Source organism: Chionomys nivalis, chromosome 3 (genome assembly GCF_950005125.1).
Source record: "Chionomys nivalis chromosome 3, mChiNiv1.1, whole genome shotgun sequence".
Classification (NCBI taxonomy): domain Eukaryota; kingdom Metazoa; phylum Chordata; class Mammalia; order Rodentia; family Cricetidae; genus Chionomys; species Chionomys nivalis.
The window spans coordinates 78,051,536-78,070,094 of NC_080088.1; the positions used below are offsets into that span (position 1 = coordinate 78,051,536).

General features: G+C 39.7%; 1 protein-coding gene across 2 annotated transcripts in view; it reads right to left on the bottom strand.

The window, feature by feature from the left end:
• Prkdc (protein kinase, DNA-activated, catalytic subunit) overlaps positions 1–18,559 on the bottom strand; it is a 159,348-nt gene that overhangs the window by 36,352 nt on the left and 104,437 nt on the right. For both annotated transcript variants that reach the window (XM_057764247.1, XM_057764248.1), the window contains exons 62-68: positions 17,640–17,819; positions 14,123–14,328; positions 10,382–10,520; positions 9,284–9,472; positions 8,465–8,689; positions 6,630–6,738; positions 877–988 (exon numbers count right to left, since the gene is read on the bottom strand). In XM_057764247.1, the coding sequence (XP_057620230.1) occupies positions 877–988; positions 6,630–6,738; positions 8,465–8,689; positions 9,284–9,472; positions 10,382–10,520; positions 14,123–14,328; positions 17,640–17,819 (1,160 nt within the window). The remainder of the gene's footprint in view (positions 1–876; positions 989–6,629; positions 6,739–8,464; positions 8,690–9,283; positions 9,473–10,381; positions 10,521–14,122; positions 14,329–17,639; positions 17,820–18,559) is intronic.

Genomic DNA, 18,559 nt, shown 5'->3' on the forward strand with positions numbered 1-18,559 from the left:
TTTGGGAACTGGGGGGTGGGGTGGGATGGGGGAAAGGGGGAGATGGGGAGAGAAAAGTGAGAAGGGGAGGATAGGGAGAACTTGGGGGAATGGGATGGTTGGGATAATGGAAGGTTGGATATGGGAGCAGGGAAGTATATATCTTAATTAAGGGAGCCATTTTAGGGTTGGCAAGAGCCTTGACTCTAGAGGGGTTCCTAGGGGTTCAGAGAGATGTCCCCAACTAGGTCCTTGGGCAGCTGAGGAGAGAGAGCCTGAAATGGCCCGATCCTATAGCCATACTAACGAATATCTTGCATATCACCATAGAACCTTCATCTGCCGATGGATGGAGATAGAGACAGAGACCCACATTGGAGCAATGGACTGAGCTCCCAAGGTCCAAATGACGAAGAGAAGGAGGGAGAACATGAGCAAGAAAGTCAAGACCACGAGGGGGGCACCCACCCACTGAGATGGTGGGGCTGATCTATTAGGAGATCACCAAGGCCAGCTAGACTGGGACTAAAAAAGCATGGGATAAAACCAGACTCACTGAATATGGTGGACAATGAGGGCTGCTGAGAAGCCAAGGACAATGGCACTGAGTTTTGATCCTACTGCATGTACTGGCTTTGTGGGAGCCTAGCCGGTTTGGATGCTCACCTTCCTAGACCTGGATGGAGGGGGGAGGATCTTGGACTGCCCACAGGGCAGGGAACCCTGACTGCTCTTTGGACTGGAGAGGGAGGGGGGAGAGGAGTTGGGGGAGGGTAGGGAAAAGGAAGGTGGGGAGGAGGTGGAAATTTTTTAATTAAAAAAATTAATAATAAATAATAATAATAATAAAAAAGAATCCTCTTTTGGCTCAATAAGCTCAATAAGACCATATCCTACCGATTTGTGATGATGTCATCCCAGATGTGCATCGGGTCTGTCACAGAATCTGGGTATCTGCTTGTCCAGGTTTTCAGAAGTTTTCTAAGGGGACCCAGAGATGATAAATCACCTAAAAATAAAATCAGAGGTTGATCATATCCACAGTTGAATGACAAGAACTTACAAAGTACAATCAGAATTAGTAAACAGAAACCTAACTCATATTTCTTATTTTTCAATTATTAAAAATAAAACAAATTTAAAAAATCAGCAAATTAAAAAACAAACAACAAACCAAAAAAAAAAAAAACAACTCAACACTTTGTGTTTCATTCACAAAAGGAATTACATGTCATTATACCAAATGTAATATATTCTGATATGTAAACTCCAGAGCTTTAGGCTACTAAAAAATGGAAAAATAAATATATACAAAACCTTTTACATTCTTTTTTTTTTTTTTTTTTTTTTTGGTTTTTCGAGACAGGGTTTCTCTGTGGTTTTGGAGCCTGTCCTGGAACTAGCTCTGTAGACCAGGCTGGTCTCGAACTCACAGAGATCGGCCTGCCTCTGCCCTTTTACATTCTTGAAACCTAAGAAGTACTGAAAACTAAATGCTTTCATAGTGTTATAGTGTATTTTCTTCAGGCCAAATGTGATCTGAACTGGAACAATGTGACTCATTGTTATTAACAGTGTGGATATGGACAACAGACGCTGGGCACTCATCCTTATATCCAATTAGGATACGCATCTCAGCCCTAGGATCATGCAGGCACATGTCTACGTTCTACAGCAATCTAGTTTGAGAACAATTCTCACAATTGTAATGTTTATAGTCTTTCAATGGCTGGGAAGCAGTAGTTAAAAATACCTTTACCAGCTGGGTGGTGGTGGCACACACCTTTAATCCTAGCACTCGGGAGGCAGAGACAGGCGGATCTCTGTGAGTTCGAGGCCAGCCTGGTCTACAAGAACTAGTTCCAGGACAGGCACCAAAGCTACAGAGAAACCGTCTTAAAAAAAGAAAAAGAAAAAAGAAATACCTTTAGGTCAGACAGCCTGGGTTCACATCTTTAACTTAACCTGCACCATCTTATACAACTTAGTTAAGTTCTAGGACACCATAAAATGAGAAGAAAAAACAGTACATCTTATATAGTTTTTAGAAAATTTAAAAATGGGGAACAGAACAAAACACAGTTCTCAAAAGATAAAATACGAATGGCTGAAAACAAAGAAATGTTCAACATCCTCAGTCATGAGGGAAATACAAGTCCAAACTCCTTTGAGATTTCATTTTACACCTGTCAGAATGACAAAGACCAATAAATCAAAGGATAGCGCATGCTGCCAAGCATGCAGAGTCAATGGAACACTCCTCCATTGCTGGTGGGAGTGCAAACTTGTGCAGTCACTATGGAAATCAGCGATAATTCTTCAGGATGATGGGAACTAATCTGCCTTGAGAGCCAGCTATAACACTCTTGGGCCTACACCAAGCATAGCTAGTGGACCACAAGGATATCTTTGTGGGAACCTAAGTCTGAAAGAGACACTGCACATATGAAGTTTTGTTAGAATAGTTTATGTAGGTGACCAGGATGAGAAGGGTATGCTAAACACCACATTTTTATAAGCCTTGGTTTTAAAGAACCTTCATGCTGGCAATTCTGGAAAAGAATCCCCCTTTTGGCTCAATAAGACCATATCCTACTGATTTGTGATGATGTCATCCCAGATATGCACTGGGTCTGTCACAGCATTTGGTGTGACATATGGAACTCTACCTTCTACTACTGAGACACTGTCTCAACCATGCTCGTTGCTGCTCTATTCAAAATGGCCAGAAATTGGAAACAGTCTAAATGTCTCAATGGGTGAACATATAAATAAAATGAGGTGCATTTACACAATGGAATATTACTCAGTAGGCCAAAAAATGAAATCATAAAATTCACAGTAAATGGTTGGAGCTGGAAAAAAAATCATCCTGAGTAAAGCAACCCAGACATGAAAGACAAATATGCTATGTATTTACTTATAACTACAGAGGTCAGGTACAGAGTAAGGGACTAGGGGGAGGGAAGGATCTCTCTAAGAAGGGGAAACAGAATATATAGTAATGGGTAGGTAGGGGCTGTGTTGGGACCCAGACTGGAATGGAGCATCAAACAGGGAGGGAGAGGGAAGAGGAAGGTAAAGGAGGGAATACGGGGACAGAAAACTAACACTAAAGGCTATTTGAAGGGCTACATGGAAATCATAAAAGCTTCTTAAAATAGTATGAAAGAAATCTAAATGGAGTCATCAAATAACAGGGGAGACAATGGCCCAACTGTACCCTCTTTTGCCACAAAGTGAAACCTCCAGTGCAAGGAATGGGTTACATCTAATTGAGCTGTTGGCCAGAAAGTTCCATGAAAATCCCCAAACATGTTAGGTTACTGCCAAGGTCATTGTTGCTTTCCACAAACTGATGGGAAGGCGCTGTTGGTGATAACACTTACATATCTCATTAAATGCAGAGAAGGTGAGCTGGTACCTACAGGTTTCATTCCCACTGACCAGTGCTCATGGCACTGGAAGGAACTCTGGATGCTACTGGAGAAGAAAGGTAACCGACAGCCCAACTACAAACTTTGTGACCGAAAAAGGTGGCCTGTTTGTGAGATAAGCTAGTGTGATTCCGGCGCACACATCATGCGAATAACCAACCACTCTCTATGATTGGATTCAAGGACCACTACATGAGATAGAACCCTTGTCTGATACTGCTTGGTGACCATAAGCTTGAGACTAGATAGGCCACAGGCCTAGAAGAAAACTAAATTCTACTATTTTGCTAAAGGAACATAGCATAAAATGATTTCTAATGAAATTCTGCTATACCCATAGGTCACTCAGTCATCATCAGAAAAGCCTTCTCTTTCAACAGATAGGAACATGACTCAATAGAGGCCCACAACTGGACAGAGTACAGAGACGGAGATTTTAGAGCTCTCAGTCCTAAATGAATGTTTTCACCAGACCTTTCCTCTTAGGGCTCTGGGACCTACGTGTAAGAGGAGGTGAAAGGACTGCAGGAGCCAGAAGGGATGGGTGACTACAAGAAAACGGTGTCCTCCAGACACAAGAGAACTGACACACATAAGAACTCACTGAGGCCGTGGCAGCATGCACCAAGGCTGCACAGGTTCAAGTCAATAGGATCCCAGTCCTGAGAGGGAGAAGGAGATATGATCTCCCACTTCTAATCAAAAAGCTATCTGCAATTTGCAGCTGCTTGCAAAGGAAAAATTAGCTGTCTCCAGTGGAGTCTCACTGGATAGCAACCACACTTCAGGACAGCCCCCATGACCAGCAGTAGATGACAGCACATAGCAAACTTACAGGTATTTTTGAAGACTTTATGCTTCATACTGCTTTGTTTGGGCATTTTTATCTCTTTCTGGTCTTTTGTTTATATATTATGGTTTCTGACTTTGTGTTTTTCGTGTATGTTTGTTTCTTCTCTTTTAAAATTCTGTTTTCTTTTTTTTTGTTCTAGTTTATTTCTTTAATAAATAGAGAAAAAGAGGTGAGCTGTTGGGTAGGTGGGGAGGATCTAGAAGGGGTTGGAGAAGTAGAAATTATGATCAGAATATTTTGTATAAAATTCTTTTTAAAAGAAATTATGTATTAAAAAAAAGACTATAGATGGTTGTGAGCCATCATGTGGTTCTGGGAATCGAATTCAGGATCTCTGGGAGAACAGCCAGTGCTCTTGACTGCTGAGTCATTGAGACCCTACTTTTCATACTGGGCAGCCTTGCCTATCTTTAATACATGGGGAGGCAATAGCACAGACCCTGAGAGAAACAATTAATAAATGGGACCTCCTCCTGAAATGCTTCTGTAAAGTAAAGGACACAGTCAACAAGACAAAATGACAGCCTACAGAATGGGAAAAGATCTTCACCAATCCCACATCAGACAGAGGGCTGATCTCCAAATTATACAAAGAACTCAAGAAATTGGTCACCAAAAGAACAAATAATCTAATAAAAAATGGGGTACAAACCTAAACAGAGAACTCTCAACAGAGGAATCTAAAATGGCTGAAAGACACTTAAAGAAATGCTCAACATCCTTAGTCATCAGAGAAATGCAAATCAAAACAACTCTGAGGTTCCATCTTACACCTGTAAGAACAGTCAAGATCAAAAACACTGATGACAATTTATGCTGGAGAGGATGTAGGGTAAAGGGAACACTTCCTGCATTGCTGGTGGAAGTGTAAGCTGGTACAGTCCCTTTGGAAAGCAGTATGGCAATTTCTCAGAAAATTAGGAAACAACCTTCCTCTAAACCCAGCAATACCTCTTTTGGGTATATACCCAAAGAATGTTCAATCATACCACAAAGACATGTGCTCAGCTATGTTCATAGCAGGATTGTTTGTCATAGCCAGAACCTGGAAACAACCTAAATGCCCCTTGACCGAAGAATGGATAAGGAAAATGTGGTATATTTACACAATGGAGTACTACACAGCAGAAAAAATAATGACATCTTGAAATTTGCAGGCAAATGGATGGAGCTAGAAAACATTATTTTGAGTGAGGTAACCCAGACCCAGAAAGACAAATATCACATGTACTCACTAATAAGTGGCTTTTAGATATAAAGCAAAGAAAAGCAACCTACCAATCACAATCCCAGAGAACCCAGACAACAATGCGGACCCTAAGAGATACTTACATGGATCTAATCTACATGGGAAGTAGAAAAAAACAAGATCTCCTGAGTAAACTGGGAGCATGGGGATCTTGGGAGAGGGTAGAAGGCGAGGGGAGAGGAAAGGAGGGGAGCAGAGAAAAACGTAGAGCTCGATAAAATCAATAAAAAAAATACACGTGGAGGTGCTCAGTCTTACTGCAACTTGATGTGCCATTTTCCGTGGATACTCATGGGAGACCTGCCCTTCCTTGAACAGAAATGGAGGAGGAGTGAATTGGGAGATGGGAACAGAGCCGGACAGGGGAGAGGGACTGGAAGGAGAAGAGGGAGGGGAAACTGTGGCAGGGATGTAAAATAAATAAATTAACTAATAAAGAAAGACTAATATAACTCAGTAGAGGTAGAAAGTACTTAAGATGGCTTAAAAATACAATACTTCTCTAAATTTAAAACAGACAACAATGAGCGAGCTATAAAAACATTTGATAAATCATTTCTAACTATTCAAAAGAAAATTGCAACAGATTTAGAATGAAGACATTTCCCTTACAAAGATGTATATACTTTCTTGATCTCTTGTATGGTTTTTCAGAGGAACCAGAGTAAAATCTTCTGTTGGTGGTACAGGGACCTACATGATCTCTCCTGTTGTCCAAAGCCTGCCACCTCCTCCCCACTGTCTCCTCAGACTCAGCACACCACCCCTATTCTGGACAGTGAGGCCTGTCATGGCAGTGGGCCTCTGGGGAGGGCTCTCGGAGCCCTTCTTTCCACACTGCACTAGGGTCCCCCTTCAGGAGCCTCCAGGTCCAACCCTGGAATCATTGTCAAGCTTCAAGCTGTCAGTATTTTGTTTGGCTTTGTATTTCCAGTTCCTGGAACGAGAGTGCTGGACCATTTTAAACATTTAATCTAGTGACAGGTGCATGTGCAGGGCACATCCAAGGCAGCTTTCATCCCATACATCAAGTTTAGCTTCATTAAGAAAAATTCAGGTGTTAAAGTCCCTCCACAATTAGAAAGGAAAAAACAATAAGCTTAAAACTTACCATGTTTACTTATAAAGTTGAGGAACTCCTCAATTTCTGCTAAAGTCTGCACAGACTGTAACTTGGCAAGTCTACTTCTGTGTAAGAAGACATCAATACTAGAATAATTCTAGAAAAAGAGAAGCCTTGTTATAAAGGAAATATATTACTTAAAACTTTTAATGGTTTAAAAAAAAAACATTATATAGCAACTACCCTATAAATATGTAGTGTCTCACAGTGCTTAACAATTATGCCTTGGAAACAATTACTAAATGGGTTAAACTAAAAAATTATTTAAGATTTCAGTTACATTTTGTTTCAATTATATCAATAAGATCAGCATAATCTGGTTATCAGATTCCTTGTTCTACCTATCATCTACCTACCTATTCTTCTAGTAAGGATCTATTCCAGGTCTATTTACATGGCAGACAAATACTCTTCTGCAAGCTACATTCCTAGTTTGCACCAAATTTTAAAAATTATAGTATCTTACAATACAAAATTGTGAACCACAGAAGCCCACTCCTTTTTATTTATCTTTTGTGTGTGTGAGGGTAGAAGCATGGCATGGTACGTGCGTGGAGGTCAGAGCACAAGCTTGGGTGCCAGTCCTCGCCCTCCTCCCTTGGCTGGTGTTACACAAGGTTAGCTGGACTGCCCTAGTTTGCTTTTTTGTTGCTGCAATAAAATACCATGCCCCAAAGAAAGTTGAGGAGGAAAGGATTTATGTGGTTTACAGGTTAAAGTTTATCACCATGGAAAGTCCAGGAACTCAGAGCAGGTACTGGGAAGTAAGAACTGAAGCAGAGACCATAGGAGAAGGGATGCTACTTGCTAGCTTGCTTCCTGTGGTAGTAGTATGCTCAGCTTGTTTTCCTAAACAATCCAGGACCACCTGCCCAGGGTGGGACCATCTGCCTCAAGACACGCCCATAGACCAGTCTGACAGAGGCAGGCAGTCCCTCAACTGATACTCCCTCTAAGCAGCAGTGCAGTGAGAGCATCTCCCGTTCCATTAGAGAAGGGCTGAGGTGACAGATAGATGCTACCATATCTAGCTCTACACGGCTCCTGGAATCTGACCTCAGTCCTCATGCTAACAAGTACTTTCTCCATTGAGCCACTTTTCCAGTCCTGACATCAAGTCTTTCTAGTCAGCTCACTAATTTACTTTAAAATGATAAAAACAAAAATGAAAAAAATAAATGACTATGTTTCTATGCTTAACATTGTTGGTAGACTGTTAGTGGTTACTAAAGAAACAAACCAACTAACAACCATGAAAACAAAACAAAACAAAACAACAGAAAGGGCAGAAAATGAATACAGGGCACATTAACTGATCTCCCAATTAAAATCTGCAGTGCTAAATCTTACATTACTCTTAGTTAGTCCTTTCAAAGTAACTGGAATGCATCTTCAAACAAGTATTAACCTCCCTGGTATGACCACCCAGAAGAATGGTTCATGTTCTCTTTTAATACTACTGAGATGGCAATCTGCATTGTGTCCACACAGAGAGATTAGATCAGTTTATGCATTTATTTATAAATTAACTAAATTTCTAAACAATAATCCCAGAGAAAATTCTACATTGCACAGAGTAAAAAAGATTAAACTAAGGAAATAACAAAAAGTAGAACACTAACAACAGTGAAGAAAAAAAATGATTGCGACAAAGGAAAAGTAAAGAGCACTATTATAAGAATTCAAAGAAAGAACAGGTGCTGCACGTGAGAGGACACAGGTCTTCACTGGCCTTTTGTGTGTGTGTGTGTGTGCACATGAGATTACTGACACTCAAAACTATTATAAAAACAGTACACATCATAGAGATTCATTTGTATTACCTGCATGAAAATCTGAATGCCATTTTTAATGTAGTATGTGGCTCTGTCAATATCGTCTTGCAAGATGTAAAGGAGACTCAGTTCCTGACTATACTGAAGCTCCAGGATCGTCTTCTGCAGCTCCTTATGCATGGCTTCATCCACAAACGTCAGCAGAGACTGGTTGCCTTCTCCATGAAGCAGGAGCTTCAGTTTGCTTCGGATCACATATGGGAGATATGTCTCCTGCAGAACAACAACAATCCGCTACCGACTTAGAGCGCCAATCTGAGTGAAAGCAATTATTTTCTACCTGAAATATTCTTTGGAATAATTTTAATGTTGTAGGACTGAGAACCCAAATAATGATATCTGATGCTGTAGCCTAAAACTACAATTTTAAAACCAAGTTCATCTAACATGGATTGTTTCTAATCACAAAATACGTGATCCTTTCCACAGAAGAAAGGGATTTACTTGACGGCACACAAACTGGGGAGCGACAGCATGAGAAGGAAGCAGCATGGGTGCGGGAGGGCCTGGAACTGCCTCACTGGATAACATGATGCAGACTGTCTTCTCAGTAGCATAAAAGACAGCAAGAAATATTCTTCCATGTGGTCATATCATGGAGATAAATGTCTATCATAAAACACCTCCCATTTATTTTGAAATGGCTAGCTAAAAAGTGATACGGAATTTAGCACCATGGAGTTTAAATATCAAAAGCTTCAAAAGTACTATCTTAATCTTAGAAAATTTTAAAGTAGTTATATTAACTGGGAAACCCATTACTATCTAAAACATTTACTTCAGTTACTAAAAAATAATTCTACACACCTGGTAAAATGGTTCGCTCCATATTTTACTCAGGTCTAGAGGATTTTCACTACCTACACTGGTTGTAGAACAGTATTCAAGTGGTTTCCATTCAGACAGGTTGTTGTAACAGTCAAGGGATGCCAGTTCCCAGAACTCTTTCTCAGCCTCTGTGGGTTCACCATCTACCCACTCCTGTTTATTTAAAGCCTGAAAGAAAAAAAGAAGGTTATTTTTTGGAGTTGAAAAAATATAGATACAAATACATTTTTAAAAGAAGGGTATTATAACATACTAAAGACAATCATTTCATATTCATGGCAACATGAGAGAAATGAGGTAATATTTAAAATAACAATGAATAGAAGAAAAAAATAAAACAAAATGAAAGAACCTTATAGTAAGAAATGAGGCCAGGCATGGTGGTACATACCTGTAATCCTAGCACTCAGGAGGTAGAGGCAGGCAGACCTCTGTGAGTTTCAGGATAGCTAGGACTACAAAGTAAGAACGTGTCTCAAACCCCAAAACAAACAAAAAAGGATTCTAATGAGAAGAAATTCATCCCACTAAGAACTCACCAGGAAAGCCAGTTAAGTGATGCATAATTTGCTTTAAGTCAAGACTGTGCATTATTTATCACTTAACATGTTCTTAGAGTTAAAATATAAAGTTGAGGACATTTGCAAACTGTTGTATGCGTCAAAGCTGAGCTCACTCACTCAATAGTTTTATAGGCTGCAGATCCTAAAGTTTGACACCTACTATCTTGGCCAACTTGAAATAAAATAAGACATACAAAACCAAACTATATCAAAATCACTTTATCATATTTTCTAAGTGAAGGAAAGCAATACCCCCATAGAAATGGTAAACATAGCAGCGGTCACAGCGGTCACAGAAGTACTGTATAGTGTTCTGTACTTTGTAGTTTATGAAATACTTTGCCTTTTCAATGTTGCTTCAAAAGAGCAAGACACAGTAACAATCATGTCACAATTGGTTATTATAAAACCACATTTAGTTATTCATCTTAAACATTAAAGCTAACAGTTCATTTTAAATGTACAGAGCCAAGGTGTTTAAGGAACTGACATATTTGCCAGAGACTGGTTTTACCTCATTATACAGCTTAGCAGCTTCAGAATAATCACTTCTGGCTTCTGCTAATAGTGCATTCCGAGTGTCCTGCTTTGTTCCTAACTCACTGCCAAAAATGCCACGGAGAACATCATACTCCCCAATTGATCGATACAATCTTAAAAAAAAAAGAAAGAAAGAAAGAGAGAGAGAGAATAAATAAATAGCAAGCAAGGCAATAAAGTCCAGATCAGTGAATATCACACAATTTTCATTAATGTTGAATGAAGACTCCAAATATTTACAAAAGTTGAGATACAAACACATTTTTTTTTTTTTTTTTTGAGACAGGGTTTCGTGTGTAATAGCCCTGGCTATTCTGAAATTCATGCTATAGACCAGACTGGCCCTTGAATCTACCTGCCTCTGCCTTCCCCGAGTGCAGGGATTAAAAGCGTGTACCACTATTCCCAGCTACAAGCAGTATTTTTATTTTTCTGGAAATATAAAATTAAACAGTTTTGAAGTTCCCTTTAATTTTTACTTCTCTAATTAAACCAAAAGCACAAAGTATTCTAATATGTATTTGAAAAAAAAAATCTGGAAAGCAGGTCACTAATTTGAGACCAGACTACACTGTACTATAGAGAACCTGTCTAAAGAATAACCTTAAAAATATAAAAAGTTTATATATGTATAAAGTCTCATTAAATAAGGTGGTGCCATTTGGAGTTACTGTCTAGCCCTAAGGAAAAGCCAGAAGCAAGGAATAACTCTCACCCTATTGGTGGTTTAGTTTATGCTCTAAGGGACTATATTTTAGGAACAAAAATTTTCTATGTAGCTTTAATATTTGTTAGAACACTTATTCATCTGTTCCCCTTAATAAAAATCTGACTTGCACAGCATAGTGTTGCATGCCTATAATCCCAATACCAGAAGGGTAAGGCAGGAGGATCATGAGTTCTAGGTAATACTGACCTACACAGCTAACTTTGTTAAAACAATAGCTTAACTTGTTAAGCAAGATTCTATCACTATGAAATTCTGAAGTTAGTGTTTACAAAGTTCATTCCCTTCCTCTTTCAAGTCTCTTTTTAAACCCGACCTATTTTTTTTCCTGACTGTCGACAGCAGACTAATCACCTGAGTGGTGTAGGAGGTCCTTCTGTTTTTGTGTTGCTTTCATTGGTTAATGAATAAAGAAACTGCCTTGGCCTAGTTGATAGGGCGGAACTTAGGTAGGTGGAGAAAACAGGACTGAATGCTGGGAGGAAGAAGGGCAGTCAGAGATGCCATGGATCTTCCATCGGAGATGGATACTGGTTAGAATCTCTGGTAAGCCACTGCCACGTGGCGATACACAGATTAATGGAGATGGGTTAAACTAACATGTAAGAGTTAGCCAATAAGCAGTTAGAGCTAATGGCCAAGCAGTGTTTTAATTAATACAGTTTCTGTGTGGTTATTTCGGGTGTAAGCTAGCCAGGTGGCTGGGACAAACAAGTGTGCCCGCTCCTGACAACACCTGAGACTATTTCCTCACTGGTTCTCCTGCATTCTGGTTTACTTCCTGGATACCGAATCTCTCTTAGCAACCAAATTTTGCTTGGGAAAGTTGGTGTATGGAATGTTAGCTGATCAGGGAATTGAGGCAGGAGGGTTACAAGTCTAAGCTAGCTTAGGGGCTACATAGTGAGCTTAAGGCCATTCTGAACAACTTACCAAGATCTTAAGTCTCCATAAGGACAAGGGGTAGGGGAGGGAAGAGGTGGAATTGCTCAGGCTTTAATTCAGTGGGAAAGTGCTTGCTCAGCTTTTTTTCTCAAGGACCAAGGGAAGAGAGGAAGACATGTGAGCAGCAAGTTGTGCAGAACCCTTATGAATCATGAACCCACTAAATCCAAACTCAGATTAAACTGACATGGTTCTTTTACTGCCCAGATGCTAGAGGTCAGAGGTCAGAGGCAGAGGTTGACACATAGGTGTTGAACAACAGCAGTTCATAGTCAGAAGTTGAGGACAGAAAGAGATATTATCCACAAGCAAAGAAAGAAATCCCCATCTTCACCCTACCCTGGTTCCCAAATGTTTACTAAAACTTGATCAAAATGATAACCATAATACAGCAAGAAAAGGCTAAACTATTAAATAAAGTTAGAAACAAATATGTCAAGTTTAAGCCTGTAAAAGTTGTATTCATCCTTCCGTACATCCTTCCTTCCTTCCCCTCCCTCCCATGAATGGAAGCCAGAAACTCAAGCATACCAGGTAAATGTTCTGCAATGAACCTAAAGTTTTAGCCAGTCCTTCCTCTGCCCTGCAGCTCACACTTCAAGATGTGGTATAGCCTTGACTGGCCTTGAACTCACAGAGATCATCCTGCCTCAGTCTTCTAGGTGCTGGTTTTACATTTGTGCTTCATAATGCCCATTTCTCTCTCTCTGCCCTCCCCTGTATGTGTGTATACAAGCATGTATATATGTTCTTATTCCATGAAAACATTGATACAAGATGTCATCCATTGTGGAACCACATATCTGAAGCAGTGGGGAAAAAATAGCTCCTACAAGGAAGTATTCTTTGGATTATCCTAGCCCTGTATCTTTCCCTTCTTAGCACTCTCCTTGTTCTCCTGCTTGATGTTCCAGTTAATTATGTTTAAAAGTACATACATTTTCTAGGGGACTCTTCGTTTTTTGCAGTATCAGGGATTGAACTCACAAATGTCAACCCGGCTGACTTAAAATCTTTGTGCGTACATGTGTGTGTGTGTGTGTGTGTGTATCTGTGTGTGCCTGGGGGGATAACATGCATGTGGAGGTCAGTGCACAACTCTCAGGAGCTGGTTTTGTGAAATGTGGGATCTGGGGATTTAACTGTAGTCGTCAGGTTCATGTGGCAAGTGCCTTCACCCCGAGCCATCTTGAAGATTCTCTGAACTCTGACTTAGCATCCTTCTCAAGATTAGGCTAGGCTATCATATGCTAAAACCAAGAAAAAGGATGAATCAGACATCACGCGAAATAGCATATATAGCAGAATTTGTATTTCCAAATAAAGTAACTGTATTGAACAGTTTCTGCAATTTTGAGTACTGCTGAAAATAATGAGTTATCCATTATTCATCTTAGCAAAGCTATAAAAACATCAGGAACCATTAGGAACTATAAATACCTAGCTACAGATGCTTAACAGGAAGATAACTGTGGTAGATAATAATGAATCTAGACATTGTGTAACATTAAAATAACACAGTTAAAACAGTTATGTTTCTTTAAGCAAAATATTTTTCATGGCAGCCATTTTTGACATATAAACTAAAACTCAGACTGATTTTTTTTTTAAGATTTTATGTATTTACTATGTATACAGTGTTCTGCCTGCATGTCTGCCTGCATGCCAGAAGAGGACATGAGATCCCATTACAGATGAGTATGAGCCACCGTGTGGTTGCTGGGAACTGAACTCAGGACCTCTTGAAGAGCAGCCAGTGTTCTTAACCTCTGAGCCCCTGAAATGTTTTTACTAGCTCAATAAAAGAGGAAGAAAAAAAGATTGTGTGTGTGTTGGCCAGAATAATGTTGGCTAACCTGGGACTGGATTTATGGGTGGTTATGAATTGTCCAGCATGGGTACTGGGAAGCTGAGCTTGAGTATTCTGAGGGCAAGTTCTTCTAACCACCGAGCCAGCTTTGCAGCCTCCTTACCAGTTCATTTTTTAGTGTGCTACTTTAGTTGATTTACTGTTCTCCCAAGAATGGCCCATCCCAAGCTTACTTAGCAAGTTCCATCCACCGCAGAACATCAGGTGGCAAGCAAGTCTTGCCCCGGACTCGTTTGGTAGGTGGCTGTTCTGGTGCCAGGTGGAGTAGCGCCTCTTCCAGAAGACGGATACCTCCAGGCTGTTGTAGACTGGCCAGGCACCCCACTCGAACAGCAGCCGGGTCAAGACTCAGCAAGTCTAGGTGTTGGCAACTGATTTCCTATAAAACCACATATAGTTGTTTAAAATTTGGATGACATCATCACAAGTGATTGTTTCATTTTATTAAACATAAGACAAATTACTTTGCCCTAACCAGTAGTAGTAGACACACAGGAAAGTGTCTCTGTGCAATTCTATTAGCAAAATTCTTACCAATACTCAATTTCTGCAAAAGGAAAAAACAAACCTTTTACTCTTAAATTTCCAATCCAAGCATTCCAAAAAACGCCAATTTATAGGAATATTTATGCACTTAGTTTTAGTTGTTAAGAAAAGCAGCTGAAAATAGATTTTATATTTATTTATCAAAACGTGGGTATACTGACCTGCCTATTAGTCTTTGCAAACATTTTTCTATCAAGAGGCTAACTTATTTAATGACATTTGGAAAGATGATTTCATGAATTATGAAAATGGCCTATAAACAAAGTTATGAGAAATACCCTCAACTCACTATCCAGAAGATGTTTACTATAGCATTCCAAACAGACTGGGGTGCACATGCAGTTCTCTACATACATCTGGACTTGTATAGCACCCGAACAACTTGGTCCCAAGCTCCCCTTGAAGTTGTAACACATATACATGTGGCTGCCGAGATGAAGACTAGAAGATTTCCAAAGCAATCAAACAAAAATGTCTGTCATCTTTAGAAAGGGTTAATAGTACAAGAAAGAAAACCTAAATAAAATTATATTTCAGTCAACAAACTTTTATGCTTAAGACACAGAAAATATTCACACGCTGGTGGTAACCAGCAGCTATTTAAATAGACTTAAGACTCACTCAATAGCATTGAGTATTGGAAACCTATATATTAGAAAAAAATCTACTAGTGCCACTTTGCTAGACCAGCATAATTGCTTACTATATTCCAAATCTTACTCTTATAGTCATAGATAAGTGTAGCTACCACCCTTCATTAGGGAAACTTCACTTTAGAGAAAACAGAGACCATCACAGAGACATACTAACACGGAGGGGATAATTTCATCATCATTAAGGAAGCTTCACTTTAGAGAAAACAGAGGCCATCACAGAGACATACGAACATGGAGGGGGATAATTTCATCATCTCTACCCCTGGACAAAGAACCACAGGTAAGGAATGACTGATGGGCAAGGGAGAGTTAGCCTCGCCCAGGAATGAGCTCTCTTATTCCATACAAAGTGGTCATCCTTGAAACCATATACACACAAACAATAAAACCAACTCAGCAGATGGTACTGATAAATTTATATATACAAATACATACACTATTCATATATTTGACAATAGTAACCAAAAGAGGGTCTATCAGTTTGAGACTGGGGATGGTAGTGGGATAGGCTGGAGGGAGGAAAAGAAAGGGGGAAAAAGACAAATTCTATTTTAATTAAAAATGTATCAAAAACAATAAAAATGGAAAATGCTAAAATTTAAAAAGATTTTTACTTTACTGTATGTGTATATATCTGTGTGAATATGTGTCATGTGACTTTGGGTACGCATGAAGGCCTGAAGTAGGCATTGGATCCCCTTGAGCTGTATTTACAGATAGTTGTGAGCCACCTGACTTAGATGCTGGGAACTGAATTCAGGTCCTGTGCAAAAGCAGGGAGCACTACTAACTGCTGACTCTGCTCTCTATCTCCTAACATCATTTTAAAGACTAAAAATTCCTATTTATTAGTGTAGGAGGCTCTTCTGTCTATGTGTTGCTTTCATTGGTTGAATAAAGAAACTGCCTTGGATTTTTGATAGGGCAGCACTTAGGTAGGCGGAGTAGACAGAACTGAATGCTGGGAAGAAGGGCAGAGAAAGAGCCGCCATGGAGCTGCCAGGTTAGTCATGCTGAATCTTTCCCAGTAAGCCACAAGCTTGTGGTGACATACAGATTATTAGAAATGGATTGAATGAAAATGTGAGAGATAGCCAATAAGAGGCTAGAACTATGGGCCAGGCAGTGTTTAAATGAATACAGTTTCTGTGTGACTATTTCAGATGTAAGCTAGCGGGGCAGCTGGGATGACAAGCAGCCGGCTAGTTCCTGTTACAATTTATTGCACATGTATGTGTGTACATGAATGGGCAAATGTATAACATGTGCATGTATGTGGAGGTTAGAGGACAACTTGTGGGAGTCAGTTCTCCCCTCTGTCATGTGGGTCCTGGGGATAAAACTCAAGTGATGAGGTTTGGTGGCAGGTGCCTTTTCTTGCTGAGCTTTCATGCTCATTTTCATTAGTTAAGTATGAGAATCTGGTAAGTATACTGAAGTAATAACTGAGTTCTCTGCTGCAAATGAGTCTCCTTGGAAGACTTCTCTGACCCATTACTAGATATCTGTAATGACAGCATACCTGACCCAATCAAAGGCATTTACGTAATCTGCTCGATTACCATTCTGTATGATTTTGATAGTTCTGTATCACTCCAAGCATACACTTTAGTCTTTGTCTTATGTTTGTTGGTGACACTTGTGAAGAACAGAAGTTTGGGGTGGCATATGTCTCTTCAAGGCTGTGACATCACTTAGAACAAAGCCAGACATGTGCTCAATCAACACCTCAAGGCAGGAAAAATTTGCTGAAATACTACCAAACAAAAACAACTAAACAAAATAGAGGGATTAGGGCCTCAGGAAACGGCTTAGTTGTTAAATTCTGTACCATGCAAACATGAAGATTTGAGTTCAGATGCCTAGGACCCATGTAAAATGCTGAGTACACCTAGAATTCCAGTACCTGGAGGCAGAGTGGAGGATCACAGGAGTTTGCTTGCCAGCTGACCTAGCTTAATCAGAGTTCCAGAATTAGCAAGAAACACTAATCCAAAAAATAAGGTTGGTGGGGCTAGAAAGATGGCTCAATGGTTAAATGCTGCCCTTCCAGAGGACTCAAGTTCAATACCCAGCAACCACATGTTGGCTCACAACAGGTTCCAGGGGATCGGATACCTTCTTATAACCTCTGCAGGTACCAGGCACATGTTGTGTACAGGTACACATGGAGGCACACACACACACACACACACACACACACACACACACACACACAGAGTTTAATCAAAATACTAAAGAGGCTGGCTTGTTAAAAGACACAAGTTTCGTTTCAGATTATTGTCATATACAAGGGTATGTTTGGGGAGCAAAAAGAACGAAAGACGTATTATATGTGCCCACTTAGAAGAGATACCCTAAATAACACATTCACTGCTAAACACCTTGTTTCTCGAGTTTCAGTTTAGGAAACAAAGTGATGGCATTAGGCCTGAGGTGTCAGACAGGAGCAGCATATGACCAAAAAGAAGTGTGTGCAAACTTTTACCTGAATGCAAGAGATAAAGGGTGGGAAGAATAAAAAAGTGGAATTAAGGAAACGGTTGAAGTCTTGAAGCAAATTTTCAGTGATGATGTTTTTTTCAGATGTTGTCTTAAATTTATTCATTTCTTTTATAATCCCAGAAAACAAGCTGCTGAAGAGTTGCTTTGCAATTATTGGGTCTTTCTGTTAAAAATAAAAAATAAACATAAATCAGACATGAAGTAGTATTTTAGAGCTTTAATTACCAACTGTTAAAAATATATCCATTACATGTCTACATCCAGTTCACAGGATTTGAACAGGCTATTATACAAGGGGAAGGGCACCTAGAATTTAGTCAATTACTTCTGGCTCGATGTGGATTATGATAAGCAAATAATCACAGTTCAAGCTAGGATCTCAATGCTTCATGTTGTGTGGAGACTAAGCTGTCAAGTGTGTGGTGTCATGCTTGCGAAGACCTTGAAAGAATGACTTCGACAGGGCTCCACAGCACTGTCCTGATGCATGTGTGCATGCAACATCTGCGCAGTGAACATTTCATGAACTCTTCCTAGCTCTCTATACTTATTTAGTGAAGGCACACACACATATAAGAATAAAAATGAACAAGTACTCTATTTTACAAAAGCAATGTCAAAGCCACAGAAATATGTTTTGTCCTTTAAGCAAAAATTCTTGTTTAAACAGTTATAATGTTACTATATAAAATTTTAGAATTATTGCTAGATCCTAGTATTTTATCAGCCTGTGTGCTTTCATTCAGCACGTAGTAGTCAGCAGGTTTGTTAACTGACCACTGATTCCTGAGAGCTATGTACAAATTCCTTCATTGTTGGAGAATTCTAAACACTCACTCTGTTAGACCAGTTGCAGTGACTGAAATAATAATCCTCTTAGTTGGGGACGGTGCTGTACACCAT